Source organism: Macrobrachium nipponense, chromosome 30, assembly GCF_015104395.2.
Source record: "Macrobrachium nipponense isolate FS-2020 chromosome 30, ASM1510439v2, whole genome shotgun sequence".
Classification (NCBI taxonomy): Eukaryota; Metazoa; Arthropoda; class Malacostraca; order Decapoda; family Palaemonidae; genus Macrobrachium; species Macrobrachium nipponense.
In genome coordinates this window covers 26145962-26168699 of record NC_087218.1, presented here as the reverse complement: position 1 = coordinate 26168699, position 22738 = coordinate 26145962, and the positions used below count along the sequence as shown (strand labels likewise).

Genomic DNA, 22738 nt, shown 5'->3' with positions numbered 1-22738 from the left:
TCAGAGATCAAATCAGACCACCTATGGTGGCTGTGCAAAGAAAGGCTTCTTCAAGGAAAATCCCATCCATTAAACCCCAACCTAGACTTATATTCAGATGCCTCAGACCTCGGTTGGGGAGCTCTGCTAGGGGATCAAGAAGTTTCTGGGAAGGAAGTGATCCACAGAACAAAGAGACCTACATATCAACATCAAGGAACTGAAGGGTATTCACCTATGTCTTAAGTACTTCTCACCTCTGATCTTCGGCAAGACTGGTTGTTCATATGGACAACACAATTCCCTGTCTTGTATCCACAAGCAGGGAGGTAGTTACTCCTCCCTTTGAGAGGCCACAAAAGTTCCTCTCTGGGCAGAGTAGAATAAGGTCACACTCATCACTCGATACATTCAGGAGAGGCTGAATGTCTTAGTGGATGAGCTCAGTCGCTGCAAGCAAGTCCTCCCACAGTATGGACCTTAGACCCCTTGGTTTGCAACGATCAGTGGAAGTTATGGGGCAGACCAACCATAGACCTGTTGGTGACATCAAGGTATCATCATCTTCCTGTCTACTGTTCACCAGCCTCTGATCCTTTGGCATAGGGGATGGATACCATGCTTCTGGACTGGTTGGACTTTGTCTACACCTTTCCCCCATTCGGCATGATAAGAGAGGTGATTACAAGTTCACTTCCCATCGCAATGTCTCAGTGACCCTGGTTGCTCCATTCCAGCCCACCAAAGAATGGTTCTTGAACCTCCTTCAACTTTTAGTGGATTTCCCGAGGCTCCGTCCACAAAAGCAGTCTCTTCTCAGACAGCCCCATTTCTCCAGGTTCCACTGAAGGTTGTCTGCTCTGTCCCTGACAGGATTCAGACTGTCCAGAGTCTTGTCAGAGCAAAGGGCTTTTCAAAGACAGTTGCAGACGCTATTGCTAGATGCAGACACCAGTCATCCAGCAACGTCTATCATTCCAAATGGACAGTTTTCCAAAGATGGTGCAGTCGACATAACGTCTCGTCTTCTGAAATGTCTGTAAGCCAGATTGCAGATTTTCTGCTTTATGTGAGGTCTTCCAGGAAGTTAAAGTCCTCTACCATCAAGGGGTATAGGGTTATGTTGAGTCCAATCTTCAAGCATAGAGGTCTTGACCTTTCCTCTAACCAGGACCTCAGTGATCTCATCAAATCCTTTTATATGGCTAAGCAAAGAAAGTCTGAAAACATCCCTTGGAACCTTGACATAGTTTTAAATCGGCTTTCAGGTCATGCTTTGAACCCCTGTCCTCTGTCTCACTAAGAAATCTTACTAGGAAGACACTTTCTTGTTGCTTTGGCCATTGCCAAGCATATCAGCGAGCTTTAGGATATTGATAAGAGAGTTGATTTTGCTCAAGAAAGCGAATTGTGTTTTCTTTCTCTTGGGTTCTTTACCAAGAATGAGGACCCTTCCAAGCCATGTCCTCTCTCTTTCACCATTAAAAGCGTGATGGACATCCTTGGACCAGAGGAAGAAGAGAGACTTCTTTGTCCAGTGAGAGTCCTTCAATATTACTTGCAGAGGACCTAAAAGTTAGAACCTTCTAACCATGTCTGGTGTTCAGTAAGGAACCCTTCACATCTAATGTCAAAGAATCCTCTAGTCTAGCTTTCTTTTTAAGAGACTTGATTTCCAAAGCTCACTCACGGATTCAAGAGGACATCCTGCCTTCTGTTAAAGTAAAAGCTCATGAGGTCTGAGCTGACGCCACCTCTCTTGCTTTTAAGCACAATACCATGTCCCTCTTGTCCGTCTTACAATCTACGTATTGGAAGTGCAAGTCAGTCTTCGCAAATTGTTACCTGAAGGAAGTGGAAACTGTGTCAAAAATTGTAGTACCTTAGAACCTTTATCCATGGCTGGCATGGTGTTGGGAGAGGAAGCGTAGGGAGCTCTCTTTCCCTCCTCTATGTCCTTGCCTTGATTCAGGGTGTTGAATCCATGAGGAGTCTAGGGGTACATTGTACCAGGAGTACTCACATGTTTTTTACTAGTTTGGATGTGGTTTTTTTACAGTGTAGGTGACAGCATTGTTTGGTGTTTATTCTGGTTTTTCGTACAGGGGAAGGGCACATTTTTAAGCCTTACTATCCATCGGAATCCTTCCTTTGCAGCTAAGTTCCCAGTAAAGTAGGGGCAACCCATGGCTATATTGCCACGCCACTATGGGGTTAAGATGAGCACCTACCAGAGGCAGTATTCACCTGTAGTATTCACCTTACCAGGTAAGGAAACATCAAGCATTGTGTCAATGCTAGCAACTTTTCTATTTTAAAGTCATTACTTATCATCATGTTTTGAAGTAGAATATGTCTCTGTATCCCACCTCCTATCAATGGTGGTGGTTCGTTCCTGATGGCATAAAGATAACCGAAAATTAGCGGATAAGTAGGGATCAGAGAATATCCTTGCCGAAAATTCAGTTATTGTCTTCACTGTACAAGCACTATAAGACCGGATCGCTGATAACCGAGGACTGCCTGTACTTAAGTAATTACATAATTGAAGCCCACACTCCTCCCCTCGCATGGACATTAGGGCACAAAATGAATTGAGCTCTTTGCTACGATGTTCCTCTTTCCCAAAAGTGGGCGGGGTTAACCACCTACACAAAATAGAAGTGTTACCATGAATTTTGAATTTTTAGGCTGCTGTGGTTGAAAACCTGTAGCTATATAATTACTTGGTAAGTATACAGGCAGTCGCTGGTTATCGGTGGGGGTTCTGTTCTGACAGCTTGATGATAAGCTAAAATCACCAATAACCGAAAATTGGCGATTTTCAGAGCTTAACAGCGACGATAACCGGTTAATGGCGCCTCTGTCAGGTATGTATCAATGCCAGTACTCTATTGTTTGGGCCAATAACTAGAATTCTGCACATTTCAGCACTAGACAAACACAATAAAACTGGATCTCTAATAACCGAAACCGCCAGTAACCGGGGACTGCCTGTACATAAAACTTTATATCAAAATAATTTATTTGTTATTATATTTTGGGTAGCATGAGAGGTCCCCTCACACTGCGAAGCTGTTTTCTCCACAAGGCTGCTCTTCGCTGCACATGTATGAGAGCCTTGCTCCCTGAATGGAATCCAACTTCTGGTGGCAGTAAGATCCTGAAAGGATCTTACTGGGTTTCATGCAAGAAACCTTTAGCTCAGTTGATTGAGCAGGTTTTTGTCTTGCTGCACTACCCACCATGCTCTTCTCTTTGACAGAATCAGCTAACTTTAGCAGTAGGTAAGATTCATCCCAAATAATATAGATTTTCGTAATAAAATTGAAAAGTATTTGGATACTTGTCTACTATTAAAGTAGACCCCACCCAGCCTCCCCACAACTTAGTGGGCTGTCAAGGAGAATTCTGACAAGAACTTAAAGATTCAAAACAACCCAGTGGAGAACAGATGTACTAGACAGTCATCAGGGCAGCCATTCGATCTTTTGTTTGAATGCCAACTCGCTGATCACGGCTGAGATATAAGCTAACTTTATTAGTAGGTAAGTATTCAAGTAATAAATTGTATTATGAAAATTTATAATAAATTTTGTTGAATATTGAGTATTAATTGGATTTGTATTGGAATGTTGAAAGCATTTTTCTTTTAAACAGGTTGTGCATGTTTTTCCGTGGCAAACACCATCTAGAGGAAATGATGTACAGAGCCAATCTTCGAAGATCTCAACTTTTACAAATAATTGACAAATTTCGTCAGGTTCTTTATACTTGCCAGCATCCTGATGAATCACTAAACCTCACAGATCAGACCATATGACCTTGGATGATATGAAAAGGTATTTAAATTTTGCTTTACATAGTTTGTTTGGATAAAAAATTCTTTTGAAGCTTTAATTACAAGTCAGGGCCCCGTGGACTTGTTCCATATGAATAGGTTTCATCTACACTGAATAAATATATAATATAAATGCTCATTGGTGCTCATTTCCTGTGTATGGAAATCCAACCATTTTGAAAATCACGTCTTCGAGAATAGCAGGTAAAGGTCTTGTCAATGGCCTGGGCTAAGAAGTGTGAGGGGTACTTTTCTCTTTAACTATGGAGTGGTTAAGAACACTAAAGGTAAACTATATAACATTGCCCATTTTGGCACAAAATATAACGAATTCGAAGCTCGTTTGAAATTGGTTTCTTAACAACTTGGGACTGCAGTAGTGTGTAACAATGGAGAACTGTATTAACTTGAGCATCAAAGCATCTCATTATTGTCCCTTACTTTGTATATACTGAAGTTACTTTTGCCAAAAATTGTCTTTTGAGTTTCATACTTTGCTGAAAGAAATAAGGATCCTTTCCAGGTAACTACTAGTAAAGTAGATTTCAGAGACAAAATATAACTGGTTTTTATCATAGCTGACAGCAGTAGCTATTTCCTGAGGGTACAAGAACTTGAAATGTTGGAAGGTTTTCTCAAAGCAACTTTTTCATTAACTTCAATTCACCACTTGCTTTATATTGAGTTTCATACTTTGCTGAAATGAATAATGACTCTTTCCAGGTAACTTACCAGTAGATTTCAGAAGCAACATTTCCATCACCACCAATTCACCACTTATTTGACAGATTAAGATTGTTGTGGTTGTTTTGCAAGTTTTTGATCCAGGTTTGATTAAACACTTCTTCAGATGTTCAGACTAAGTGATACTGATAGTACTTGTAGCATATGTAGAATTCTGTTGAATGGTATACATTATTTTTATACATATTATATGTCTTTTTTTTTTTTTTGTATATGGGACTTATCTAGTAATTATATAGCTATTAGTTTCCACGTACGGCAGCCTATTTCAAACTTTGCGGGTAGCACTTGGATTGCTCAGTGTAGGTATACAGTGCCATCCCCCAACAGCAATACTAGAAATGACTAATTAGCTAAGCACTTCATTCTATTTTCTGCCATGCTTGACTAAATATCAAGTGCTTACAGCAGCTTGTTCTTATTTTCCGGTTATATCACCGGATTTTGGTAGTGTTACACAACCACTGGAATGCATTCGTAGCCTTCGATTGTCCTTTGTTTGTTTAATTCAGCTTTTCATCAAGCCAGATATTTGTATTCTCCAGGAATAGTTCTTGAATATAATGCCATTCAATTAGGCCAAATACTTTTACTTTTGCATATGTTTTACTTACCGGCCTTATGCTAAGTGCAAGTCGTCGGTTAATAATTGCGTTAAGAAATTTCTATTTTACATCATTCCTGTAGGCTAAACTTCTGTTTTTAGATTATGTTTACTGGCCATAGGCTATAAGCAAGACACCGTTAAATAATTACCCTAAAATAATTCTTGAATGTTATTCCATTCTTGTATCTCAAAACCTTTGCATTTATTATTTACTTATCAGGATTAGGCTATGTGCAAGTTGCTGGTTAATAATTACCTTTAAAGTAGTTCTTGGAGATTGTGCCAATCCCTTAGGTTATACCTTGCTTTTGGGATTTTGTTTACCAGCCATAGACTATTTTAGTCGCAAGTTGCCGGTAAATATAGATACCTTAAAGTAATTTGTGAATATCAAGACATTCTTTTAGGCCAACACATTTTGTTTTGTTTACCGTGCCTGCGATACTCATCACTTTCCTTTGCAAAGACTGAAAGTGTGGAGGTTGAAAAGTAGTAAGGAGAGAATGGTGTTAACCCATGAAGGATGACCCATCCATATGATGGGTGCATTCTTTGCTACCAACTTGCAACCATCTATATTGTTCATGCATTGCTTCCCTCCATCCTCCCTCAAATGTATGGCTTTAGCTCTGTCTTCTGTTGATCATTTAGGAAGCAAATTTGCCAAATATCTTATAATTTGAGGGTTTAGGAGTGTTATACGCATGTGAGGTTGGAGGTGTGGGGGGGGGGGGGGGTCTGGCTTATCAAGCTACTTTTTTATTTTTTAGTCTGCCCGGCTGATGAAAGTTAATTTTGTTTTTACACAAAAATAAGCATTTGTTTATTTTATAATGGCTGATATTGCTTATCATAATGATTCAGAAACAAGTGCTGATGATTTGGACAGCCATTGTGAGTATGATAGTGATGATTATGGCAGTGATAGTGACCTTTATGACAACAATAATGACATTGAACATGTTGCTTCAACTTGGGCTCGTTTTTATCTGCCTGAAGGCATTGATAGTGGGAGTGATTTTGGTTTTAATCAATTTGTATTTTCCATAGCTAACAAACCTGAGGTCTTAACATTTACTGCCCACCTCTAGCCACCCTTCTCTTATTGGGTTGGGTGAAGGACATGTGTCACGAGGTTCTATGCCTGGCTTGTGACCAGCTTCCACGTTGTATACACATGAGTTGCCAGATACCAAAGATTTTTTGCTTTACAATCTTTTGATTGTTTTTAACTGGTTTACAGCTGGCACAAGAGATTATCCTATTGTTAAAACCAAGGATTTGTTAGCTATTGAAAGTACAAATTGATTAAAATTTTGTCATATTTCATTATGATGAAACATTTTGTCCTATTGTAAGTTTTTAATTTATTCGTACTGTGATTGCCTTTGTAGTTTAAAAGGGTTTGAAACTGCATCATGTGGATGTGACCTTACCATTTTTAAATGGTTTACTTACTGAGGAAGTACATATATATATATGAAACAACCAGATGGGTTTGTAGAGCAAGGTAAGGAAAATTTGGTATGTAAACTAAAGAAAAGTATTTATGCACTGAAACAGTCTCCAAGATTTTGTAATTGTTCTCTTGATGACAGTTTGAAAAGGCTAGGTTTTGTGCAAACTTCAGGAGATCCTTGCATCTATATAGTCAGAAGGAGATTGCTGTATCATAGTTGTTTACTTTGATAATTTAATATTAGCATGTAAATCAGGTAAACTAATGAAGGAAATTTAAATAAAAAGTCCTTGGCTTTACAATATAAACTGAAAAACCTTGGTCAGCTTAATTATTTTTTGGGTGTAAACGTTGTACAAGATACTTCCAAAGGTCAAGTGTGGATTGGTCAATCATCTTATACTGAAAATATAAATTGGCATGGAGAATTCAAAGCATATAGAAACACCAATTGATCCAAGTCTGAAGTTATGTAAAGTACCTGATTATTGCATTGAATTTGGTCAGAGCATGTATCAGTCAGCTGTTTGGAGTTTATTGTATTTGTAAAAACAAGGCCTGATATCATGTTTGCAGTGAGTAGTGTTGCTAAGTATTGTGCTAAACCTACCATTCAGTATTGGAAAGCAGTAAAGTGTATAATGAGATATCTAAAGGGTACACATAATGTTGGAATTTTATATAGCAATAATGGTATTTCAGAGATCACTGGGTGTTCAGGTGCTGATTGGACAGGTGACACGGATGATTGCAAGTCAATATCCAGTTAGTCTTTTCACCTTAGTGGTGGTGGTGGTGTAAGTTGGAGTAGTAAAAGACAGAGCTGTGAGGCTTTTTCAGTTCCTGAAGCAGAGTATAAAGCTTTAGCTTCTGCAACACAAGAAGCAGTTTGGTTGTAGGAACTAACAGGAGATTTGTTGAAATTTGAATGTAAGACCCAATGTTGATTTTAGAGGACAATCAGTCTACCATTGCTATGTCAAGGAATCCTCAGTTTCATGGTAGATCAAAACATATTGACATTAAATATCATTATATGAAGAGATCAATATGACAGAAAGGTAATTCTGTTGCAGTATTGCCCAACAAATGGTATGATTACCAATATATTGACTAAGGGTTTAAGTAAAGAAAAATTTAAAAGGTCAAGACAAATCTTTTGGGAATTGTAAAAATTGGTTTGTTTTGCTCATGCATACTGTATTGATTAACTTTGTATTAAGGAGTGTTAAAATTGAGTGTTAAACTTTGTACTAAAGAGTGTTACAATTGATTTCATCCTCAATAAAGTTGATTGTAAATATGTTTAACGCAGTCTGTTATGGAGATCATTTTCTTTGAGATAGGTAGATTGCCCTGTGACAGTTGGTGTGTAAGCGTTCTTCAGAATTAAACACACAAAGAAGCCGGTGGTGTTTTTTTAACCCACTGTAGTTTTTACTATGGTAACTTCCACTAAATGAACTTAAGGTTTTCAAACCTAATATACTCTCCCTTAAGGAAGCTTTTTTTTTTCTTTCTTTTTTTGCTGAGGCGAATACGTTTTCCTGAGTCTTTGGATTGCTATCATGACCGCAAGTTGATGATCGTATATGTTATCACCTGCTCCCGCTAGTTACAAGAAGAGCAGGCAAGAACAGTCATCCTCCCTTTTTTCTCTACTTCCTGGGTTACACTGGGCAGGATGAAGGAATAAGAGGAACTACAGATTATACTTCCCAGAGTTCAGATGCAAGAGCCTACGTTCTTGGTTCGATCCTAGGATCTCTCCAGTGTTCCCGTTTTGGGAACGACCAGTTCAGCATGAACTAGTCGTCGTTGGTGTCCTGTTATCGCCGAAGCTTCCCTTCAGGATAGCTTCACCTTCGCTCTTTTCATTAGAGAATGAAGGAGGTCTGCTTCTAGTCCTTATTCTTTTTCTTTTTGAAGTGAAGAAGAATTAGGCTGATGCTCGATCAACAGGAGCCCACAAATATACGTACTTGTATATTTTCCTCGCGACATGCGTCTGTTATCAGTTGTACTGTCCGAGTAACAGGCGCATACCTTAAGTTAATTCTTCTGGTGTGTGACTGAGATGAATACTATCTTCTCTTAATTTCCTGAAACTCAGGACAGCCTTTCGGGCCTCCCAAGAGTTTCCGCTTTTGATTTTGAGACGACTAGTGGTATTGTTTTGTCAACAACACCACAGAGTTGGCATTATCACTGGACCAGGGGGTTTCTTTCCCTCTTGTTTTGGTTAACATGTATGTGTTCAAGGGTATCTGTTGTGCACCCGATAGCTCTATGAGACGAATGCATTCAGTGTGGGTGTCAGTGATTTCTGGTTGTTTTATTTTGGTGTTGCACGCAAGGCAAGGGCGGGCACCTATCATACTTTGCTAGCCATAGGGGCATTCCCATTCCCCTCCCAGCAAGCAATGTTTCCCTTATGAAGGTGACCTTCGGCTCTACCACTATGCCACTACAAGCGTCAACTAGAGGCAGTATTCATCTGCATAGCTCTCATAACTGATAGGAATGGCAAGCATTGTTTTTTCAATGCTAGCAACTTTTCTATTTCAAATTCATTACATGACTTAATGCTTTGGAGTAGAATATACCCATGATCCTACTTCCTTTCAGTGTGGAATCAGCTATACTGTATAATTACTGGGTAAGTCACATATACACAAATGTTTTTAAAATAAAATACGGTTTTGTATATACGTACTTACCAGTAATTATAAAATCATAGCCCACCCACCTCCCCTCTGATGGACATTATGCATAAAACAGAATGAAGTGCTTAGCTAATTAGTCATTCATAGTATTACCATTGGGGGACGGCACTGTATACCTACACTGATCAAATTAAAGTGCTACCCGCGAAATTTGAATTAGGCTGCTGTACGTGGAAACTAATAGCTATATAATTCCTGGGTAAGTACAGGCAGCCCTCGGTTAACAGAGGGGGTTCCGTTCCCAGCTGATGCTGCTAACCAAAAATCAGCGATAACAGCACTAAAAGCCTGCTTAACGGCGCCGCTAACCGAACATTAGCGCTATTAACCAGAGATTGGCACTGCTGTTAACTAGAAATTGGCGCTGCTAACCAGAGATCAGCACCGAAAATCCAGTTAACAGCGTTGCTAGACAAGCGCCGTAAACCTGGATAGCCGTTAACTGATACCTCTGTTAACTGGGGGCTGCCTGTATATACAAAACATTATTTTATTATAAAAATATAATTTTTATACATATTTTGTTTTTTTCTTTTTTTAGGTTCTAGAGGTATTGCCAGCAGTCATGATAAAATATATACCAGTACCAGTTACAAAGAGCAGCACAATAAGATTTATGTACTTCAGTAAAGTACGTACTGACATCCATAAGAGGATAGTACAAAGGTTTGAAGACAAACTTAAAATTTCAGTTCTATTAATATATTATAGGCAGAGTTGATACAGTAGTATTTGTGTTTACATTTATAATTTAGATGAAATAAAAACTTTTATTTATCATCATACAGGTGGGCATTTTCTATATATCAGTTTGTGGTGACATTTTCTCGTTATTCAAAAGATAAGAATTTTAAGTCATTGGTCTGGTTAAATTGCATAATATTGTAATTTGATTACATGTCTGGTGTTTTAACATATACGAGAAAATACAGTTTTATATAAAAAGTGACTTACCAATATGTAATAACATAGCTACTGTTAGTTCCATTTATTTGCAGCAGCTTGAATTCAAATTTTGCGGTAGTGACAACGATGTTCTAGTAGATGACTAGTCTCACCCCCGAACGAAAGTTAGGTACATCTTGGAAGAAGACACTCATTCTGTTTTTGCGACGCCTGGTGTTAACATCAGTTGTTGGCAGCAGCTGTACATTTTTTAAAAGTTATTTAACCGGACTTCAGTGTTCAAGCCGAAAGCTATCAGGATGAGTTTCTCCCATGTTTTGTTGTTACTAAATAAGAGGCAAGTATTATTAGTCGTGTGCTTTTACAGCAAAATTGCAGTTAATTGTTTAACTCTCCATTACCAAGTGGCATACTATAACGTAAACATTGCTTCGTTGTTGAACCAATATTTGCAATCGCTACTGAAGTGATATTTTTTATAATAAATACTGCTACAGTAGTGAATTTACAATCTTTGGTTAAACTCCTCTTTATGACAAGTATTGTAATAATGTTGCCGAGTAGTGTAATAAAATAAACATTGCTTTTGTAACCATCATCTTCAAGTAATGTAATACAGTCAGTCCCTGGTTATTGGCGGCCTCTGTTATTAGTGATCTGGTTTTATGGCACTTGTCTGGCGCCGAAAATCAACTATTTTTGGCGGCAAAATGAGCTGATTTCCAGTTATCACCACTGATAATAGAATATTGGCGCCAATGCATATCTAACAGAGGCACCATGATCTCATTGCCACTATCTGTCCATGATATTCTCAGCATTCTTCTATAAAACCACATTTCTGCTGCATTCAACTTGGCTTTCAGAGCTGTTGTTCTTGAGTTCCAATTCTGTAATTTGTTAAAAGGTTTTTCATATTCTTAAAAGAGTTTTTAGCCATCAGAATCTTCATCTCAATATCTTGTTTTGCTCTTGCATCTTGTGTTAGTAGACTGCCCAGTTAAACAAAACTGTTAGCTTGTTTTATACTTAAGTTGTTTATAATATACATATTAAAATTTGGTGTATCTTGATCCTTTGATGCAACTGCAACTTTCAGTTATCTTACAATAATTTTCAGTCCCATTTTTTCACTCTCCCTGTTAACTGTGTCTATTAATCCTTAAACGCTGAGCCGGTATTTTCGAAAGTGTCTCCCGTATACCAGTGGGGTTCGGGAGTGAGCACCAAAGTAGAAAAAAGTTTTTTTTTTAAATCACAGCATGATTAGTTTTCAAGATTAAGAGTTTGTTTATGGCTTTTTTTTTGTCATTGCCTGAAGTCTAGTATGCAACCATCAGAAATGAAAAAAAATATCATTATCATATATAAATATTGGAATATATGACAGTGCGAAAAAAATTTCATATATAATTGTATACAAATCGCGCTGTCAGCAAAACGGTTAAAGCTAATGAGTTAATTTTTTTTCATTGTATTGTACACTAAATTGCGATGATTTTGGTATATAACAAATTGTAAAACGATCAAAGTAACACAGAGAAAATATTATCACAATATGATGCATGAATTTGTAATGCGCGGACATAAAAAAAGTTGTTTTCAAAAGTTCACCAAAAATATAAATATTGTGCTAGAGACTTCCTGTTTGTTGCAAAATGAAGGTAATTAATTGAATATTACTAGACTGTAAGTGTTGTAGCTTACAATTGTATTTTTCTACCATTTCGGTCGAGTTAAAGTTGACCAAAGGTCAAATTTTTTCTATTTATCGTTATTTATATGGAAATATTTCAAAACTGATAAAAGCTACAACCATGAGTTATTTTTTGTTGTATTCTACATGAAATTGCACACATTTTCATATATAAAACTTTATGTAACGGCTAATATAAAACGGTGCAAACATTACGACAATCTGACGAAGGAATTTTTTATTTTTTTGGCAGAGTTACCGCGCGGACATAAGGAAAGTTTTTTCCAAAATTCACCATAAATCAAAATATTGTGCTAGAGACTTCCAGTTTGTTGCAAAATGAAGGTAAATGATCGAATATTACTAGAATGTAAGAGTTTTAGCTTACAATTGCGTTTTTCGACCATTTCGGTCGACTCAAAGTTGAACGAAGGTTGAAATTTTGGCACTTATCGGTTATTTATATGAAAATATTTCAAAACTGATAAAAGCTACAACTATGGGTTGTTTTTTGTTGTATTCTAAATGAAATTGTGCACATTTTCATATATAAAACTTTATGTAACGGCTAATATAAAACGGTGCAAACATTACAACAATCTGACGAAAGAATTTCTGATTTTTTCAGCAGAGTTACCGCACAGATGTAAGGAAAAATTTTTATTAAAAAATTCACCATAAATCAAAATATTGTGCTAGAGGCTTTTAATTTATTGCAAAATAAAGGTAAATGATTGAATATTACTGGAATGTAAGAGTTTTAGCTTACAATTGTGTTTTTTGACCATTTCGGTCGAGTCAAAGTTGACCGAAGGTTGAAATTTTGGCACTTATCGTTATTTATATGAAAATATTTCAAAACTGATAAAAGCTACAACCATGGGTTGTTTTTAGTTGTATTTTACATGAAATTGTGCACATTTCATATATAAAACCCTATGTAACGGCTAATGTAAAACGTTGCAAAAATTACGACAAAGTGACAAAATAATTTCCGAGATGTGTCACTGATTCTTTTTAGTGTGAGAAGAAAGAAATTCACTCATGCGCACCTGGGTAACGCTTGTAAACAAAACAGCAGCTTGATCCGTGAACTCTCAGCATCCCTCAAGGCGCATGATTCAAAATTTTTTGCCAAGTAGGCTTATAACTATTTTTCCACAAATGTTTTTAAAAAACTTTTTTGAGTCGACGTATTTTACGTCAATTAAGCACACAACAGACAATTTTTGTCAACGTAAAATATGTCCAATATGCGTTTAAGGGTTAATGATTGCAGTTTTTCAGTTGTGTCCACAATGATTACTGTATCATCTGGGTCTCTGATGTTATTAATATTTACTCCCTCAATTTTAATCCCTTCCATATCCTCTATACTTCTCAAAATGATCTCTCCAAATATTGCAAACAGATCTGGTGATAATACACATCCCTGGCAAATTCCTCTCTTTATTTCTACCCATTCTGCCATTTGACTCCAGTATAAGTTGGTAATGAGTCGGATGTCCTTGCTATCTACGTTTATTTTGTGTAGTATTTCTACCAACTCAGTGTGCCTCACTCTATCAAATGTTTTTTCATAATCTATAAAACATATACATCTTTCTGAACTTCTATTGCTCTTTCTGTTAACATTCGCATGAGGAAAATTGCAATTCTTGTTCTTTTCCCCTGTACAAATCTATATTGTTCATCTGCAATTTCTGGCGTTAGTTTTCTTTGATTCTGTTTAAAATTACTTTTAGGATTATCTTTGTTATCTGGCTCATTAAACTGATGGTCCTATATAGGTTACATTCAACTGCATCAGGTTTCTTAGGTATGGCTATGAAGATGGATTTGTACATCTCTTTTGGTATGTACTAACCTGTATCATATGTTTCAAGATTAAGTTATGCATTTATCAGTACAGGCTGCATGCTTGGTACCATCTACAGCTTGAATTTTTTTTTTTTTTTTTTCTCAAGTTATGGTACAATGGGCGCTGAGCACCAGCTAACACTTGCCGCCAGCCCCTTTTGCTCTTTTCTCCTGCTATTAGTCCTTTAAATTTTTACCTATTTGCTCCTGGGCCTGGCTCCCTTGCTTCCTTCCTGTACCATTGCCAGTTTTTGTGTCTGGGTTAGCAGATGTTAACCTGGTAATAGTGAAGTGTTGTGCAGTGGTGGAGGTGGCTATTTGTCCCCTGATGCTCTTAGACAGAAGGTCCCTGACAAACTCCCCTAAACCAGGGAGGAAGCACATTAGAAGTCCAAGGGAAGATGGGGGGGGGTGGTTACACACAGGTAGTCGGCCCCTCAGTTGAGCTGGTGGCTGGTCTCGTGTATCAACATGTGTAGTGGAGGATGTAATCATCAGGCCCTATTGGAGCTCTTAAACCCAGTCCCTGTCAAACTCCTATAAACCTGGGAGGAGAAATACTGTTGGTCTATGAAAGTCTGAAGGAGTTTGCCTCCGTGTAGTGCCCCTCAGTCGAACCTACTGTCTGCAGGTCTTGATGGACAATCATTGAACAGTCGTCCATAGGGATGTGTATTCATTGCCCTCTGGTGTTCAGATCCCAGTGTAAACAGTTATGGGTCTCAGTTTGTTCAAGTGGTGTCGATGATGTTTTTCGGGTGAATCTCAGTCATGGAAGTGGCAGATCTTCCAATTATGGTCCAGTAGATCTGAGTGCCAAGTGGATCCAAGTGCCCAGTGGGAGCTGAGCACCTGGTGGGATCCAAGAGCCCAATGGATCCGAGCGCCCAGTGAGATCCAAGCGCCCAATGGGATTCGAGCATCAAGCATTTACAACCATCAAGTGGGAGCTGAGAGCCTAGTCGAGAGCTGAGCAACCAGAGGGGGCTGAGTGTCCAGTGTCTTGAGCATTCAGTGTTTGCATGGTTCAGTTAAAAGTGCTTCCACCTGTCTGTCTGGCACCAGCTTTCAGGCTCCCAGCACCAGTTCCTCTTTGGTTTGCAGTGGCGGATTTAAGGGGGCCGCCACCTAGTCACGTACTCCCCCCATGTATATGAATAATAGAACTTTGTTTTCTTTCAATAAATCATTATCAGTAGCAAACATTTTCAACAAAAACCACTACTGACAATCGTAAGTACTCCCCCAAATGAAAGATTTCTAGATTTGTCACTGTTGGTTCGGCGCCTAGATTTTAAGAACATTTTGTTGGCCTGTCTTGTGTGCCAGTTCCCATTGAACAGGGATTAAGTCTGCCTCCGGACAAGACTTCTAAGTCAGAGTTGTTGAGTTGCTGAAGGAAGTTCCCTCTTTTGGCTATTTCCTACTCATCCAAGCAAGGTTGAGAACTTGGCTTTCGTTTAAAAAGGAGCAAGACTAAGTGTCTTTCGTCTTCCCTCACTCTAGTGCCTTGTCAGATATAGACTTAATTGCCAAGATTGTTGGAAGTCCTAATTTCTGGACTGATGCAGGAGCACTGGCCAGAGTCCTCCTGTCAACTTTAAGTTGCATATCTTGGATTTTCAAGTTTTTCCGTCTGCTAAGAATCTCTGCTCTTAGATGGCCCAAGAGTTTTGCCCTCTTTTCCCTGCCTTCATCCCCGGAACATTATACTCCCAAACTTTTTTCTGTCATTTCCCCCAGCACCCAATTCAACCATCCAGATATCCCATTTCATGTGTATGAGGGAAAGAGTAGTTAAAACACACTGTGACCATTTACTAATTTATTTTTCAAATGTACAAATATACTGATAAACATATAGTTAAAGAGTAAAGTGGATAGAGAGCAGTTAGTAACAACTAACCGCATAGCCAGAAAGAGCGGTTAGTAACAAATAAAAGGACTTTTGTTTGCTATTCTACTTTAGAATTAAATTTAAAATTAAATTTTTAGTCAGTAGGTAGTGTAAATATTTCCCCCCTGGTAGCTTCAAATTTCCCCCAGTTTGGGAACCACTGCTCTAGACTCTGGCACCTACAAGACATTGGTCAAATTGGACGGACCCAAAAGGACTTGCAGTGCGTCCTCCAATTTTCCTTTAGTTCCGAAATTTCTGGCAAAGACTGAATGCTGTAAGTGTCTTGGCTCTTCACTCCACTGAAGATTTACATATTGACAGTTGCTGTTCTCTGCTTTCTGTTAACAGTAAAAGCTAGCGTCCTCTCACAGTTTCATTCTTTGTTGGACGACCCTTCTTGAGTACCCAAGGAAGAAAAGTGCCTTACACCTTTTCAGTCCAGTTTTCCTGTGATGGACCAATTCTCATTTACCTGGACCCATTCCCGAGCTCCTGGCGCCATGTCCTAGTGCCTGGTGCCTTTGTCTGAGCACCCAGCACCTGCATTAGAGCACTCGCCATTACAGTGGACCCCCCATTTTTGCATGGGTTAGGTACCACAACCCCCACGATTAGCAAAAATCCGGGATATATTGAAATCCCTTTTAAAAACTTTATAACTGTATTTTAATAGCTGGAACACCAAATACCCCTCTAAAAATGCTTAAAACTGCCTATTTTTGTTATTGTTGTGACTGAATACATTTATTATGATACAAAATGTATTTAGTCACAAAAATAACATGGAAATATAGTAATCAGTCAATTTTTTGGCAAAAAAGTCTGCAAATCACTTAATTTTCCATGAGTTAGTGAAAAAATTGTTACAGAAAAATCCACTAATAACTAAATCCGTGGTTGCTGAACTTCGAGACGAGGGTGTCCACTGTATCTTTCTAGTACTTGGTGGCCACCTCTATAAGCCTAGTGTAAGCTCATGGTGCTCAGGTTCTTATGGTTATGGAATTTTTCAAACCATTGATAACTTTTCAGAATTTTCCTGTGCGTACAGTTCTGCACGTCTTTGTTTTGTACAAGGGTATTGTTTCTTCCACGCTAAGCGTTATCAAGTTCCGTTTTTGTTGAATCTGCATGGATTTCAAAATTTTCACTTGGTTGTCATAAAGTCGGCAGAGTTGGCAGCTGGTTTGCACGGTTGTTTGCGATTCTGCACATCCTAGTAGTTTGCCCATTTGGCATGCCCACAGCGGATAGAGGATGAACCAGATAGCCTCTTCCTTCAATCTTCATGGTTATTGAATGGATTTTGGAGATGCAGGAAGCACCCTTCCTTGTCCCCACCAGATGTTGGCCTCCTGACAACACAAGCTTTCTCTGGAGTCCTTGTTCCTCTTGCATCTAATTACTCACAGCTACCTGAACTTAGTCTTTTGGAAAGGAAGCCCCTTCATCTGTGAACCTAGTCCTGGATTTCTTTTGAACGCTTTGGTTCTGGATTGGGGAGCCTTCTTAAGGAACTGAAAGACAGATCTTCACTTCCTTCTCAAAGAGCTGGAAGTTTCTTCACATAACTCCAATGCTTTTAGACCTTAACCCCCGCAAGACGCGGTAAATTTGAACAGCGGGTGGTACATACGTAGCTAAAATTGATACGCTGATCCGCACGGGTTACGCACAATTCATTATTTGTAGTTTATTGTTAATATCTTCTTTATTACTTACTATTTTCACTTCAAATAAATTGCAAGTTCAAGGCAGAACCTTTCTATATGAAATGGACACCTTTTAAATTGTATTATTCCCTTCTCTATATTTTTTTAGATTTTCCTTTATTATCCAAAATTTGGTCAATATTCCCAGTGTTAGTGAAGACAAATTTTGTATCCTAATTTCATAAATTACTGCTTGATCAATTTACGTAAACTCATTGCTATAATATTCTAAATTTACTTGTCATTCAGGGGAAAGCAAAAGCAGATGGATATACAACATTTTCAGAACATTTTTAGAGTATAATTCATAACTACTCAACGCAAACACCTCTGAACGTATGAAATGATGCCTTGTTCAGTAACACAGCACAAACAAGCATTGGTGTGTATATATATATATATATATATATTATATATATATATATATATATTATATATATATATATATATATATATATATATATATATATATAATATATACATATATATTAAATTATCATATATTAATATTATAATATATATATATTATTATTATAATATAATTATATATATTATATATATATAATTATAATATATATATACATATATACATATATAATTATATATAATAACATATATATATTATATTATATTAATTATATATAATATATTATATATATATTATATATCATAATATATAAGAACGTGAGTGCATGCACATGTTCATTTATATATCTACATGTGATAAAGTATACTAAACAAAAGAAAGGAAAAATTATGTACATCCATAAGTCGGTACTTATTCTTAGTTCTTCTTATGATATGAAGCAAAGCATGCAGCACAAAGCCCAACATCACATTTTTGGCATTCCCAAGTAGAGCGTACTCTGCGTAATGCCCAGCGACACACATTCTCAGCTTACCTTTGGTCAATTTATGTAACTCATGAACATCTTCAGGAACTGCAATCTCATGAGAAGGTGGCTCATTTCGAGCTTCCCTGCTTGCAGCAATCTCTGCATTGCTCCTTCTTTTGTGTGATGGCCTTTTCGGTCTGTAGTCCTCAACCAAAGCCTCAATTATTGAAAGCATGTAGTGCTTTCGTGGCATTCTGTTCTGGGAGCTTGTATGCTTTATGTACAGTATATAACTGTTTAGAACAGCAGTCCCAAAAAGAGCAAAGGCCACCTTTGTTGTCCATTTGACTGTACGCCTCTCAGCCAAATACTTGTACAGCTTTGAGTCTTTGAGGTCGACGCCTCCCATACATTTGTTATAATCAATGACAACATTGGGTTTTGTTACCACCTTCCCCCTGCTATTTGTATAGTCAGAATAACCCCCCTTTGATTTTGTTGAAAGAAATATTGGTTGGTTTTTACCATCCTTGAATGCAACACACAAAAGAGGTCCCTTCCTCCTTTCACACACTTTCTGGTTTGCCAAGGAGGCATTTACGCAATTCTTTGGAAGCCCCATCCTACTTTTTCTTACTGTACCAGTAGCAGTAGTTTTCATGTTGTACAGGTCCTGGAATAGCTGGGGAGAGGTAAAATAATTATCAAGTCCTAGATGGTAACCTTGATATAAAAGGTCAGCCTGCCTCTTCAAACGCATCACTAAATTGTAAGTGAAACCCTCACCACTCCTATCTTCCTGCCTGACCCCCTTATACACCAAACCTTGCATGCCTTTTTTGTGGCATGTACTGTCAAAGATGAGGTGTGCGACCTCTAAAACCTACCATACTTTCATCTATGGCAATGTTTTGCGAGGGATGAAAATGTCTTTTGAAGACATGTGCAAAATGATCAATAACTGGTTTGATCTTATAAAGCGGATCATAATCTTGAGAGTCTTGGGCAGGCATTTCTTCATTGTTTGCAAAGTGCAAAAATTTCAAGAGCAGTTTGAACCTGTCTCTGGCAAAATGTTCCCGAAACCAAGTTTGGGAGATTGGTTTATGGCAAGTGTCCCAGTAATCGTTTATCTCTGGTAATCTCACAATTCCCATATTGAGAGCTATGCCAATAAAAGCTCTCATTTCTTTGATGTTAGTGTGCCCATCTGTAATCCAATTATGAACGGCTGATCGTGGATGGCACTGCAAATACTCCCTCTTATTAGATACAAATGAATCACTGTACCTATTTATTTCATTGACTACAGTCTGTATAAAGGAATCAGGAAAAAATCAATTGAAATAAGCAATTGGGGGGGCGTCGGCCTGTGGAGAATGCATAGGTCCTGGGGTGGCACTAAATGGCACTGGAATAGGGCCAGCATCCTCACCAATGAGGCACGCCCACACACCACCTGATGCACATGTCTTTGTTTCACTTTCTGAAGATGATCCGTCATCCTCATCACTGTCGCTTTCCATTTCACTATCAGTATCATCAGAATCTGAAAGTTCCTCGTCACTTGTTTCATAAAATGAAATGTCAGTGATTTCGTTTGAAACTGAAGGGGACACCATAACTTTCAACCTAAAATAAATAAGGTAAAAACATTTTGCAACTACTGATATGCGATGTATTTACATAACTTACAGCTCGTATTAACTCCATTTTCTCTATATCTCGTTTTTATCCAATATTAGCATGCAATAATTACGAAAAATAAGAATTATGATAAAGATTATCACTCGAAACCAAGATGCCAACCATGATATCTCAATGTTCATTCAAAAAAATATTAGCTTTTGCTACAAATTCACTTATAGGATACACAAATTATTCCATTACTGGTAATTCCTGTTATCACTTAAAACTTATATTATCATTCTATCATGTCTTTATCCCATATTAACCTGTAATAATTACAAAAATAATGATAAAAGATAATAGTTATCGAGAGCCCGTTACGAAACACTCAAAACCAACGCCGAGACTGAAGTTTTCCCGGGAATTTTTGCTTTTTTCCTCGTCATAACCTTTTAACCAATTAAGTAACAGGATTCTAATGATGTCATTATGATGTAATAACATTTAGCCAATGACACTGAAGCATTGATACGGCATCAGAGAGCACGGTACTGGTATAAGAAATCTGTCTCTGAAAGTATTGGCGCGCGGTTCAAATCGGGCCACTAAAGTGGCTCAGCGTCGGGAGTTGGAAAGCCAGAAAAGTGGCTCCTCGTCTTTTGGGGGTTAATGCATTTCTATACTATGGTAACCACTCAGACAAGACCACAGTTTAAATTTTTATGTAAGCAAGGGTATACCCCACATCTCCCCATCTCCATAGAGAGAATCCTGTTTCTGTGGACAGATCAATCAAGTCTTCTAGTCACTTGATCCATTCATAGAACTAAAGTCCTATCAGACATACTGAGACGTCAGAAGGGGACTGTCGATCCCCTGCTGCTGGGATCTGTGGACTCTATGGGGCAGACCTGCCTTGGACCTGTTTGCTCCTTCAAGGAACCATTGTCTTCCTCCTTTTGTGGTCCATACCATCCCTATAGCATGTGCAACAGACTCCATGTTATAGACAGATCCTTTAGACCTCCTCTCTTCATACTCATCATCACGGTCAAGGAGAAGCAACACAATCGTCAGGCTATCTCCAAGTTACGTTGTCTGCTTAGCCCTATTCTGGTTCATATCATGGTCCATGAATCTGCTCAGTTGTGGGTGGACACTACAGGATCATCCCCCACCGTGTCTTTTCGGACAACCTTATTTCAAGAGATCTACCAAGGTTGTCCAGATCTTCCCCTGACCGACTCCAGACTGTCCAGAGGATTATCAATTGAAAACCTTTTCTAGATGTATTGCAGAGACCATTGCAAGATATGGAACCCAATCTTCTCTCATCATCTTCCAGACCTGGGGATTGACTTTCATGAAGCCAGTATCTCAGGCCCTACGTCTCTCTGCGGGACATCCATGTTCCTTTTGCTATTACCCCGTTAAGGGTTATCGAACTATGCATAGCTCATGTGTAAGCATAAAGACCTAGTTTGTTGGCATCCTTATCTTAGTTTCCTTTGAATTTCCTGACATGCCCAAGCAAGGAAGATGTGGTTTGCTTGTCTTTCCTTGGCATTTAGGCAAGGAAAGAGACCCATTCGAGATCTGGATCCGTTTCTTTCTCCCTTAAGAATTTTATGGACTTGCATGTCTTCCAGGAGCGCCATACTGCACCCAAATTCAGAGCTTGTCTGGTGCCCTGCTCTCCTAGCGCAAACAATAGCCCAGCACTAGCTTTGTCTATGAAGGCAGCTCTTGCTCTGAGTGCCCAGTAAGGCTCACTAGCTCTGAGGAAGGATAGAGTTTTCTATCCAGTTTGAATGTTCAGGTTTGAAGGCTAGTTTCTTTCTCTGATTAGAACTCTTGGCAGCAACTGCAACCTGGTGCCAGCTCATTCTTTTAGTGCCAGAAGCGTTCACTGGCTCTGAGGAGGAAAAGAGCTCTCTCTGCCCAGTTGGATTGTATGGTATTGCCTGAAAAGCCAGAAGTCCCAGGCCATCCATAACCCATGGTGTTAGGGCAAGAGCTCGTCTTGTCTTCTGATTAGAACATCTTGCCCTTTATCCTAATGGACTTTATCGTCTGAGACACGCTCAGATTTAATAGAAGCATTTTCCTCCTAGTGAAAGCTAAAGATGTATGTAAATCCCGTACGTCCATTCGACAATCAATCTACTATAGTTAGTATGAGCATTGTTCGTTTCTCATCATTTTGAAGGAGTTTAACCCTTAAACGCCGAAGCGGTATTTTAAAAATCGTCTCCGTATCCTGGCGGTGTTCGTGAGTGAGTGCCGAAGCTGAAAAAAGGTTTTTTTCAAAAAATCGCAGCCCGCTTACTTTTCAAGATTAAGAGTAAATTTTTGGTTCCTTTTTTGTCATTGCCTGAAGTTTAGTATGCAACCATCAGAAATGAAAAAAAAAATATCCTTATCATATATAAATATTGGGATATATGACAGTGCGAAAAAAATTTCATATGTAATTGTATACAAATCGCGCTGTGAGCAAAACGGTTAAAGCTAACGAGTTAATTTTTTTCGTTGTATTTTACACTAAATTGCGATCATTTTGGTATGTAACACATTGTAAAATGATCAAGGCAACACAGAGAAAATATTATCACAAAATGATGCATGAATTCGTAACGTGCGGACGTAAAAAAAGCTGTTTTCAAAAATTCACCATAAATCGAAATATTGTGCTAGAGACTTCCTGTTTGTTGTAAAATGAATGTAATTGATTGAATATTACTAGACTGTAAGTGTTGTAGCTTACAATTGCAGTTTTGGACCATTTCGGTCGAGTTAAAGTTGACCGAAGGACGAATTTTTTCTATTTATCGTTATTTATA

At 38.2% G+C, this 22738-nt stretch overlaps 1 protein-coding gene across 3 annotated transcripts in view; it reads left to right on the top strand.

Moving 5' to 3' along the window:
* The window catches only part of LOC135202384 (GATOR1 complex protein NPRL3-like), a 138458-nt gene that overhangs the window by 64415 nt on the left and 51305 nt on the right, over nt 1-22738 (top strand). The window contains exons 9-10 of one of the 3 annotated variants that reach the window (XR_010311726.1): nt 3640-3821; nt 9898-10022. Coding sequence is in view for 2 of the 3 variants with exons in the window: in XM_064231761.1 (XP_064087831.1) it covers nt 3640-3802 (163 nt within the window). In the remaining variant the exon portion in view is untranslated. Of the gene's footprint in view, nt 1-3639; nt 3822-7332; nt 8038-9897; nt 17748-22738 lie in introns of those variants that run through there. The other 2 variants (XM_064231761.1, XM_064231762.1) reach the window with 2 other exon arrangements.